Source organism: Microtus ochrogaster, linkage group LG1 (genome assembly GCF_000317375.1).
Source record: "Microtus ochrogaster isolate Prairie Vole_2 linkage group LG1, MicOch1.0, whole genome shotgun sequence".
Lineage (NCBI taxonomy): Eukaryota > Metazoa > Chordata > Mammalia > Rodentia > Cricetidae > Microtus > Microtus ochrogaster.
The window spans coordinates 4,031,731-4,042,431 of record NC_022027.1 but is presented as its reverse complement, the minus strand read 5'-3'; the positions used below and the strand labels follow the sequence as shown (position 1 = coordinate 4,042,431).

Sequence of the window (10,701 nt, the reverse complement as noted above, 5' to 3'; positions counted from 1 at the left end):
GACACCTGACACGTGTACTCAACAGCTGGACACCTGACACGTGTACTCAACATCTGGACACCTGACACGTGTACTCAACAGCTGGACACCTGACATGTGTACTCAACAGCTGGAACATGGACACAGGCACCTGACACATGTACTCACAACAGTCCAGCATCCATGGACAAATGAACAGACACACTAGAATACTACTAAGCCATGAATAGGAACAAGGCTCCAATACACACCACAGTATAGAGGGACCATGAGGACACTGTCATCAGTGAGCCAGGCACACAGTATCAGGCTCCATGACAGAAAATGTCCAGGACAGGAGAATCCAGAGAAAGCTCACCTGTGAAGGTGAGTCTTCCCGATGCAGAGGAAAGGAAATGAGGCTGCCATGGTGGCTTCGTGCCTGGGGCTCACCTTGGCATAGATCTCCCTGAGCAGTGTGCACGTGTTGACTGGACTTGGCGCCTGTGGCGGTGGACTGAAGGCAGGCTCAGCCTTGACCACTGCTCTCAGCAGCGCGGCCTGCTCCTCTCCTGCCAGGGCCAGGTCAGTGAAGAGCTGCTGAGGCTGAAAGCCATTTTCCTTCATCTGCTTCAGACACCTGAGGCAAAAGGGGTGGGATGGCGTAAGCTGAGCACTCAAGGGGCTACCTTGCCCCCAGGACAGGGCCGCCCAGCACATTCCTGACTCACTTCTGGATGGTGTGGACATCCTGGTCCCTGCGTCCCATGCACTGGAGTGCGGCAGCATAGGACCACAGGTTGGGGGAAAGGCCAGCATCCTTCAGCATGACGAACACGTATACCATCTCCTTGAAGGAGCCCTGGGGGAAGGGGTGGGGCAGTGAGGAACAATGGCACCTGGACCTCCTTCTCTGAGATCCCTAGAAAACTACTCTCTACATCAGTGATTTGGGAGGGGACCTAGGAACAGGTGGACCACAGGGTGTCCTTCTGAGGAACACTGCATTACTGGGGATTGAACCTGGGGCCTCTTGCAGGCCAGGTATGTGGTCTACCATTGAGCTCCAAAACCTACCTGTCTGTGTTTTATTGCTGGCTTTAATGATTTATTTATTCGTGATTTATGTACATGGGTGTTGTGCTTGCATGTACATCTGTGTGAGGGTGTGAGATCCCCTGGAACTGCCATGTGGGTGCTGGGAACTGAATCTAGCTTCTCTGCAACAGCAGCCAGTGCTCTTAACCACTGAGCCACCTCTCCAGCCCGATGTTGGCTTATTTTTTTGTTGTTGTTTGTTTGTTTGCTGGCCTGGAACCATGCAGATCAGGCTAGCCTCAAATTCAGAGATTCTGCCTCCCATCTGTCTTATGTTCCTTTTCTCATTTTCCTTTTGTTTTTCTCTTTGAAATAAGCTCTTTAAGAGCGAGAGAGCGGGCGGTGGTGGCGCACGCCTTTAATCCCAGCACTTGGGAGGCAGAGGCGGGAGGATCTCTGTGAGTTCGAGGCCAGCCTGGTCTACAAAGGGAGTTCCAGGACAGGCTCCGAAGCTACAGAGAAACCCTGTCTCGAAAAAACAAAAACAAAAACAAAAAAAAGAGCAGATGCTCTTCCGGGGACCTGGGCTCAATCCCAGCACCCACATGGCCTCACACCTGTCTGTAACTCCAGTTGCAGGGCTTCTGACACCCTCACAGACATACATGCAGGCCAAACACCGATGGACATAAAATAAAAATAAATCACCCACACATACAAAAAAAGGGTCAGGTGTACTGGTGCTCGCCTTTAATCCCAGCACTAGGGAGGGAGAGGCAGGTGGATCTCTGTGAGTTCAAGGTCAGCGTGGTCCAGACAGGGAGTTCCAGGACAGTCAGAACTACACAGAAAAACCCTGTCTTGAAAAAAAAGAAAAAGAAAGAAAGAAAGAAAGAAAGAAAGAAAGAAAGAAAGAAAGAAAGAGGTCTTGTTGTGTTTCTCAGGCTCATTTTGAACTCCTAGACTGACATTCTCCTGCCCTGCCAAGGTGCTGGGGAAGAAACAGAACTCAGAGCACAGGTTTCCAGCTCGGGAATTTATGAAAAAGAGCAAGTTCCCGACCCTGGAGCACCAAAAGTCCCCAAGCTTCAGGGCCATTGGGACAGGAGGCTCAGAAGCCCCACACAGAATTACACTTCAGGTATTCTCAGTTTCTTATTTTCAGAGGCGAAGGAGAACGGGGTTTTTACTTTGCAGACCAGGCTGGCCTTGAACTCAGAGACCCACTTGCCTCTGAGGGCCAGGATTAAAGGTGTGCACCACCACGACCCGGCTCCTCTGTTGGTTTTTGTTGTTGTTGGTTTTTAAGGGAAGAGTTTTTTTTTTTTTTGGTTTTTCGAGACAGGGTTTCTCTGTGGCTTTGAAGCCTGAACTGGAACTATCTCTGTAGACCAGACTGGCCTCGAACTCACAGAGATATGCCTGCCTCTGCCTCTGCCTCCCGAGTGCTGGAATTAAAGGCGTGCGCCACCATCGCCCGGCAAGGGAAGAGTTTTCTACCTGAGAAGCCTGAAGGAAGTTGAAGCAGGCTCACCTTTCGGGCCCAGCCGAGCATCACGGTATTATACATGTCCAGCGTAAGCAGCTGCTGCCTGTCACACTTGCTGTGCTGAGTGACCAGCACGTGGTGGGCAAGGGGCATGTTGTCAGTGCAGGCGCAGCACTCAAAGAAAGCCAGAAATTTCTGCTGGAGCAGCAACAAGTTTGCCTCCACCACCTTGGCCTGCCTCCTGCCTGGGGTGCAGGAACTCAGCTTCAGCATGGCAGCCTGCAGGGCCCAGGTCAGCTGCTGCTCCTCCTCCTCTGAGCTCTTGGGTGCCCCCTTCTTGCTCTGCTGCAGGCAGCTGGCCAGCTTCTTGCTCCAGATCCGGGGCTCCGTGAGCAGTGTGTAGCTTTGCTTCTGCTGGTCAAGAAATCTCTCCTGGCGCTTCTGCTTCATCTGTTTCTCAGCCTCCAGCTTCTGGGCCCAGCGGCCGCTATGGCCCTTCAGGGGCCGGTCCATTGGCCCCTTCTTCACCACCACCTGGGACAAGCTCTCCGCCTGCAGCTGCCGCACCCGAGCCTCCAGCACTGCAAAGAGCAGAGGAAGTTTGGGGACCGTCTTCTGCACCTCAGGATGCTCTGAGCCTAGCCCCAGGGTCATCCCAAACATCCTCCTGGTGATCATCGTGCCTTGCTCTGCCTGCCAAACCTCCTGCTCCCCACAGCCTGCTGCTCTCCCTCCTTCACTCCACCTCAGGGCCTTCGCACATGCTGGAACCTGCCTTTTCTGATTCAGGCACATACTTGATACACCTGGGGAGCGACACAACAAATATCCCTAGCTCTGTGGCCCAAGTCAGTTGACCAAATGTTCACATTCTCTCCAACCATGCAGGGGTCCCTGCCACACAGCTTTCAGAGGTGACTAAGCTAGTGCTCCAAAAGGTCAAAGCCTGGCCAGGAACACAGCATACAGGGGCAGCCACGGTAGGTGGTGAGTGCAGAAACAGAGCAGGCTCATCCCCAGGCCCTCAATACAAGTGTTCTTAGGACTAGCTGACTACCATTTCCAGAACTCCAGTCCCCGGCCCAAGGTCAGCATGAGTCAGGGGCCTGGCTCTGATTTGTACAAAAAAAGTTGGGAGTGGAAGGGGTGCATAGGAGAGGCCGGAAGCTCTGGGTGAGCTCCCGTCTCAATGCACCTGACAAGGCAGAGGGTGCACCTATGTGGGGCCTCCTGACAACTGAGAACGGGTGTGGACTGCACCCGCAGAGACCCCAGAGAGAGGAGAGACGTCAGCAGGACTGACCCCAGTGAGTGCTCGTGTTCACAACAGAAAGAGACCTCATGGGAAAAGACGCACAGTATGCACTAAGTCTCTGCTACCCTCCTCTGGTCAGATGACAGATCCCATCATGTTGAGACGGGAACCAACAGTTGCTGACAATGGAACAGGACCATAGCTGTGCACCATCTCAACGTATGTGTCCGTCCCTCTACCTTCTGAGGCTACCATGCAGACATGACATTGGATCAGGAGGGAAGCCTGGCCTGGCCTGGCCTGGCCTGGCCTGGCCTGGGGCAGCCTGTCCACTAGACTTGGTTGCCTTAAAATTGGGTTCCAAAGCTGAGTGGTATTGCTCACCTTTAATCCCAGCACTTGGGAGACAGAGGCAAGAGGATCTCTGAGTTCAGGACCAGTCTGGTACCGAGCAAGTTCGAGCAACCTTGTCTTAAAAAACAAACTAACAAATTGGATTCCAACTTCACCTTGACTGTACGGGACACAAACTGGAGACTCTACCTTAGCAGAAGACATTCCAACAAATGGACCGCGGGCATTTGTTCAGGTTTAATTTGGGCTCTCAACTGTCTTCCAAGTCCCAGGTAGAAATCTGGGGCCCAGGGAATAAAATAACAGCTCCCAGAAACAGCCCAGCACACAAGAGGACCCAACAGGCCACGTATAGGACATCCGGCCCACACCACCTGCTGGGTGTACTCTACTGTCTTGGTGTGCTCAGGTACAGTGAGGAGCATTCCTCAAGGCCTCCACTGTAAGGAGTGTGAACCCTGCACAGGGGTAAAGGGGTATGGAAGGGCTTGGGATGCGGCTTACCCTCCAGCAGCTCAGCATGGCCCCACTCCTTCTGGGCATCTTGCTCACGGGGACTGGCGGCAGAGCTCCGTCTGGAGCTGCAGAGGCCACTGAGGGTCCCTGAAACACAGAGGGTGAGACTGCACGTTAACCACCCCAGCGCTCCGGAGGCTGAGGTAGGAGGGTCTCCAGCTGGAGTCCAGCCTAAGCCACAGGAAGAAATGGTATCAAAAGATGACAGTCAGACATGGAGGTGCAGGTTTGCGATCTCAACACTCAGGAGACTGAAGCAGTAGGGCAGGAATCCGAATCCAACATCCAGCATGAGCCACGTGGAAGAACCACGTCTCAAAAAGTAACCGCACCCCACTCCAAATAAATCAAGACCCAGGAAAATGTAAGCTCAAGGGCAGAGAAGGCCGAAGCTACGAGAGCCGAGGTGCAGGATCCGGGAAGGACCCATAACTAAAAGTAGCGATAAAGGTCAAAGTCACAACCCTAAGTCCCCAACGATGGGTTAGAGGGCTACAAAAGCGCGCAAGAGTCAAAAGGCAAACTATCCTGCGGTTCCTCTTCAAGCGACTCCATAGATCAAAGGGCAAAGGCTGGAGGTGACCGGACCTCAAGGAGGCGAAAAATCATAGCCTTGGGTCCGACACTGCTTTACCTTCCTCCGAGGTCGGGCGGCGGCGCCCAGAGGAGCTCAACGCCCTGCCGAGCCCCGCGGCGCCCCGGGTCCAGCGTAGCGCAGACATGCCGCCCGCTGTCCGCAATACGCACGCGCGCGCAAAGCCAGCCGGGAGTTGTAGTTCCGCGGCTGCCGAAAGCGTCTCAGGGTGGGCCCCTCCTGAGGCGCCTTATTTAGAGCTACAACTCCCAGGAGGAAGCGCGCCGTGTGGCGGCAAAAGAGCACGCGCAGAAATACTCTTCTGATTGGATCTTTTCTTAGGTTTTTTTTTTCATAATCTAAGTTTCCTCTTTGATTTGATTTTTTCTTCCCTTTTTTTTTTAAAAAAAAAAAACTATTTCTTTATATTTTTAATTTTGGTTTTTCGAAACAGGGTTTCTCTGTGTAGACCTGGCTGTTCGGGAACTCACTCTGTAGACCTGGCTGACCTCAAAATCGGAGATCCACTTACCTCTGCCTCCACAGTGCTGGAATTAAAGGAGTGCGCCACCACGCCTTTATCTTTTTACTTCCTTATTCTTTGATTGTTTGGTTTCTGCTTTGTTTTATCTTGTTTCTGTTTTATATATGTGTGTATCTGCATATTACAGAATATATATATTACACAGAGCCTCGCTATGTAATTATGACTTCCTGGAATGCGTTACATTTACATTTAGTGCAGGCTAGCCTTGAACTCAAAGAGACCTGCCTGTTCTGCCTCCCCAGTGATGGTATTTTACCATGCACAACCATGCATAATCTCCTATTTTTTGTTTCCGTGTATGTGTGTGTATACAAATGAAATCCACAGCCTTAAAGATGAAAAAGAAGTGTAAATAGTCCCACATCCCTGTTCACTCATGGTTCATTCATTCACTCAGCCCCGTGGAGCTCCTGATCCAGAGCTGGGGTGACGCAGCTAGATAGCAGGCCTGATTCATCTGGTGTTGGTGCTGTGCTGTGCACACTAGGCAAGCGCTCCCCCTCTGTTGCTGCTCTGTGCACACCAGGCAAGCGCTCCCCCTCTGAGCCACAGCTGACCCCAATTCCCTGGACCCCCAACCCTATCTATTTTTTCTCATGCACCACAGGTTTGCTTCAAATTTCCTATGTATATTCAAGATGACCTTGAATATCTGAACCTCCTGCCTCTAATTTAGGATTTAGGAGTGTTGGGATGACAGGTATACACCATCAAGCCCCAGCATTTTAGAGACAGCGTCTTGCTAAATTTTCCAGGTTGGTCTGGAAGTGATTCTAAAGAACAATAAACTCCTGAGGTAACAGGAGGTCATTTCCCCCTCCCCACTCTGTACTGCTGTTCAGAGCTCCTCAGGGAGAGGAAGACTAGTGCCCCACCCAAGTTCCTCACTGGGAGATTCTAGGCGGGGCTCCAACCTGACCACGCCCCAGCCCCTCACTGGGGATTCTAGGCGGGGCTCCACCCTGACCACGCCCCAGCCCCTCACTGGGAGATTCTAGACGGGGGGGGGGCGCTCCACTCTGACCACGCCCCCAGCCCCTCACAGGGGATTCTAGGCAGGGCTCCACCCTGATCACGCCCCTCACTGAGGGATTCTCGGCAAGGGCTCTGAGTCACAGCCTTAGTCCCCACCCCACCCCATGTTTACCTCACACACCCCCAAACTGATTTATGGCCAGTGATATAGGTTGTCCTGTCTCTTTCCACTATAGTCACCCGTCAACATGTTAATGGATAGGAGAGTTACTATTCTGAAGTTGAGGTCAGATTTTCTTAGGAAACCTAAGAATTTTGAAGTATGGCCTGATCTCAGATATTCAGGAAGATGGAGAGTTTGAGGATAGCCTCACAGCTTATTGAGATCTTGTGTTAATAAACTAAAAACAGATTTGGGGCTGTGGCACATAGCTAGAACCTCTGCCTAGAATTCCCCATTGAGGGGCTGGGGGTGTGGTCAGGGGTGAAGGTCTTAGGGATAGAGTCTAGCATGTGGAAAAGACCTGGGTTCAGTCCCTAGTACCCTCCAAGAAAAGATTCCTCCAAGTTTTCTGCCAAGAGTGTCGGCTCCTGCCTGTCATCCTAGTGCTCAGAGTACTCCGCAGGCTGAGTTCAAGGCTAACCCGAGTGGACTCTAGAGCGAGGTTCCGCCCTGACCCTCTGGCCCCACGGCAGAAGTAAAGAAGTGATTCCAGGAGATTCTTTTTTTTCTGGCCTCTGTGTTTGAGCTGTGGCATGTGTACCATCCCCTCTTAGACAGATAAAAGGCAATCCAACATTGAAAAACCAAGAAAGAGCTGGGCGATGGTGACACAGCCTTTAAGCCCAGCACTTGCGAGGCAGAGGCAGGTGGATCTGTGAGTTTCAGGCCAGCCTGGTCTGGAGTGAGCTCCAGGACAGCCAGGGCCACGGAGACACTCTGTTTTGGGAAAAGGAAAAAAGGAGAAGGACAGACTGCGAGAGGTGTGTTCCGACATCCCAGCACTCGAGGAGGCTGAAGGAGAAGCATTTGGAGTTAAAAGTCAATATTAATTAAATACAGTTACCACATGACCCAGAGATTCCCCCTCCTAAGTATGTGACCAAAAGAAATAAAGACCCACATCCACACCAAAGCTAAAATACTCACAGTACCTGGAAGGCAGAGATAAGCCGGTCTCAACAGGCACCTGACACACAGGCCATCACTGTCTTGGAATGTTACTGGGCCACGAACAGGAGTGAGGCTCCCACACATGACACAGCCGGAAGGTATTCAGTGAGAGAACCAGACCCTAAAGGCCATACAGTGCGGGTCTCCATGACAGGAAATGGCCAGAACAGGAGACCCCAGAGATAGGAAACAGACTTGGAGTACTGGAGGCCAATAAAGTCAGGTGACTCTCGTGGGGACGGCAGAACACTCTGGAGTTGACAGGTGGGAGCTGCCCCAGCTCATGCACTAGTAATCAGGTTATACTTTAAATGAGTGATTTATGTGGTATGCAAATTACATCTCAATGAGCTATTCTTAATTTAAACCAAGTCAGACACCTCCCAGGCGTGCGTCTCAGTCTCTCACACAGGGAATCTAAAAATGTCCAAGGGCGTGTTTAGGGGCTGCGAGGTGTTCATCCCAGAAGGGGAGCTTAGAATTTCAGTCACGGAACAAAAGTCACACGTGGCATTTGGAGCTGTGTGCTCCATTGCTTGCCCAGCATTGTCTAGACTTTCTCAGTGTACCTCCCAGACAGACACCCCCTCGCCAACCTGCCTCACAGGGAAAGCACACAGCACACAGGTGTAGGTGATCAGGAAGGGGTCATGTGGCCTTGTGCCATATGTGTGCAGTGAGAGCCTCTGATGAGCCCAGGCACCACCCCACAGTGTGACCTGCCCAGGTCCAGGAAGAGATGTGATCTACTGAGCCACCAAGAAGGAATCCTGGCATCCTGAAGGACTGGTTGTCTTTCCAGAGGACTCCCCAAAAGGCAAACTTGTCAGTGAACCTCCCCCTGGTGCTATTTAAAGGTGCTGCCTGGGGCCAGAGGGAGGGAACTGGCATTGAGGTTCAAGGTTCCCCAACACCAGTGACTCTAGGCTGCATCTGAAGGTCATTGCACCCACCGTCAGAGACACTGGCTACTGGGCAGAAGATGTGGGTGACCATGGATGCCATGGGTGTCTCCTGGGAATGGGCGTGGCTGCAATGAGGAGCAGGTGTGAGGGTGGACGCACCACCCTAATTCTGCTACCCAGACGCTGTCCTCTTGTTCTCAATGCCCCTAAGATGGTGGTGACATACCTGTCTGTCCCTCCTGCTCAAACAGAGGTTCCCACATCTGCCACACTGCCCTCCATTCATCCCATCCCTTCCCTGCCCGTTCTTCCATGGCCCAGCCCCTCCGGACGGGGAGCCTCAGAATCTCTAGGATGTCCTGTGCATGCTCAGCCCAGCTGGCCAGATTGACACCTTCTGACATCTTCTGGTTTACTTCGTTGTCACGTGCCCATCTTTTATAGTCTTTGTCTCCTAGCACTGTCTTTTGTCCGTTTCTTTGTGATTCCTTTCTCCTCTCTCTGGTTTCTGTTTCTCTCCATAACCAGTCCCTCTGTCTTCAATTTCTGTTCCTCTGCGAGCTTGTTCTTGTGTCTCTGTCTCCCTCTCCACTCCCGCATCTGCACCCCGGAGTGACAGCCACCGGCCTGCAGGACACACTCCAGTTGAGTATGTGTGTTGCCTAGGTCGGTGTCCCCGCCCCCTCCCGCGCCCATTGGACAGCCGCGGACCTAGCCCCGCCCCTGACCATGCAGCTGGGCCACCGCGCGCGGGCGGGCACAGGTCGGGATGCGCCGCCGCCTCTGGCTGGGCCTGGCCTGGCTGCTGCTGGCTCGGGCACCGGGTGCCCCGGGCGGGTACCCGCATCTGGAGGGCGACGTGCGCTGGCGACGCCTCTTCTCCTCCACCCACTTCTTCCTGCGAGTGGACCCCGGTGGCCGGGTGGAGGGGACGCGCTGGCGGCATGGCCAGGACAGTGAGTGATGGGGCGGCAGGGTGAGATGGGCACACCTCCTGTGGGCTCCTGGGCGAGGCAGAGGCCAGCGCCTGGGCTACGTACAGGGTCAAACTGAGACTGCCCATAGGAACTGTGCATGCCCAGTGGGATCATAAGACAGGAATCCCGCTCCTGGAATTGAGACCTGCCTGAATTGGGGCTCGCTCTGTTCCCAGACACCCCTATTTGGCAAATGAGGTAAGATGGATGCCCTGATCTCAAGGTCCTGCACAAGAAATGGAGCTGGGTCCGCACGGAACCCTGCCTTGCATACGAAAGGCCTTCGATAAGTGTTTGTGGCATCTATGTAGGAAGAGGAAAGGCCACGGGTGAGGAGGAAGCTGGCGGTGATGGGGAGGCCATAGCTAGCTCCCCTGGTGCTAAAGTCGGGTAGGAGTTCCTGGGAGGGTTTGAGCTCAGCCCTGGGCAGGTGACATGGCACTGCCCATCCCAGTGGCTTTCATCTGGGTTCCAAGGCCCTCATTAGGCCACACAGGACGAGGGCTATGACAGGGGACTGGCTGGGCAGGTCCATCCGTGGCAGCACAGTCAGGTGGGGTGGCCCCAGGCTGGGGAAGAGGCCCAGCTGAGTGACCTGGGCCCTTCAGTACTTCTGAGATTTAGATCCTGTCTATAGGGGTGGTAGGTGATGAATTTTGAGTTACTATGTGGTGCTGGCCAAGAGGATACAATGCTAACCAAGACGGCCCATTGTGATGGGTCTTCCCTGGGGTGGAGCAAGTACACTCATTCCCTAAGGGACAGGGACAGAGTGATGTGGCTGATGTCCCCAGCATGGGCCCTCAAGCTTCTAGAGGCCTGTGGTGGGCTCATCTCCCTGAATGGGTTCCTGGAGGAAGCTGCAGATCAGACAGGTAGGGCTTGCCGGCTATTTCTTTCAAGTCTGGCCCTCAGTTTCTTTTTTTTTTTTTTTTTTTT

At 53.2% G+C, this 10,701-nt stretch overlaps 2 protein-coding genes across 8 annotated transcripts in view; one reads left to right on the top strand and one right to left on the bottom strand.

Moving 5' to 3' along the window:
• The window catches only part of Polrmt (RNA polymerase mitochondrial), a 10,698-nt gene extending 5,355 nt beyond the window's left edge, over positions 1 to 5,343 (bottom strand). For all 7 annotated transcript variants that reach the window (XM_026785285.1, XM_026785286.1, XM_026785290.1 and 4 more), the window contains exons 1-5: positions 5,245 to 5,343; positions 4,599 to 4,697; positions 2,531 to 3,066; positions 690 to 820; positions 412 to 598 (exon numbers count right to left, since the gene is read on the bottom strand). In XM_026785285.1, coding sequence (XP_026641086.1) covers positions 412 to 598; positions 690 to 820; positions 2,531 to 3,066; positions 4,599 to 4,697; positions 5,245 to 5,332 — 1,041 coding nt within the window. In that variant the 5' untranslated portion in view covers positions 5,333 to 5,343. The remainder of the gene's footprint in view (positions 1 to 411; positions 599 to 689; positions 821 to 2,530; positions 3,067 to 4,598; positions 4,698 to 5,244) is intronic.
• Positions 5,344 to 9,554: 4,211 nt separating this feature from the next.
• Fgf22 (fibroblast growth factor 22) overlaps positions 9,555 to 10,701 on the top strand; it is a 2,563-nt gene continuing 1,416 nt past the window's right edge. The window contains exon 1 of the mRNA XM_005359108.2: positions 9,555 to 9,741. Coding sequence (XP_005359165.1) covers positions 9,555 to 9,741 — 187 coding nt within the window. The remainder of the gene's footprint in view (positions 9,742 to 10,701) is intronic.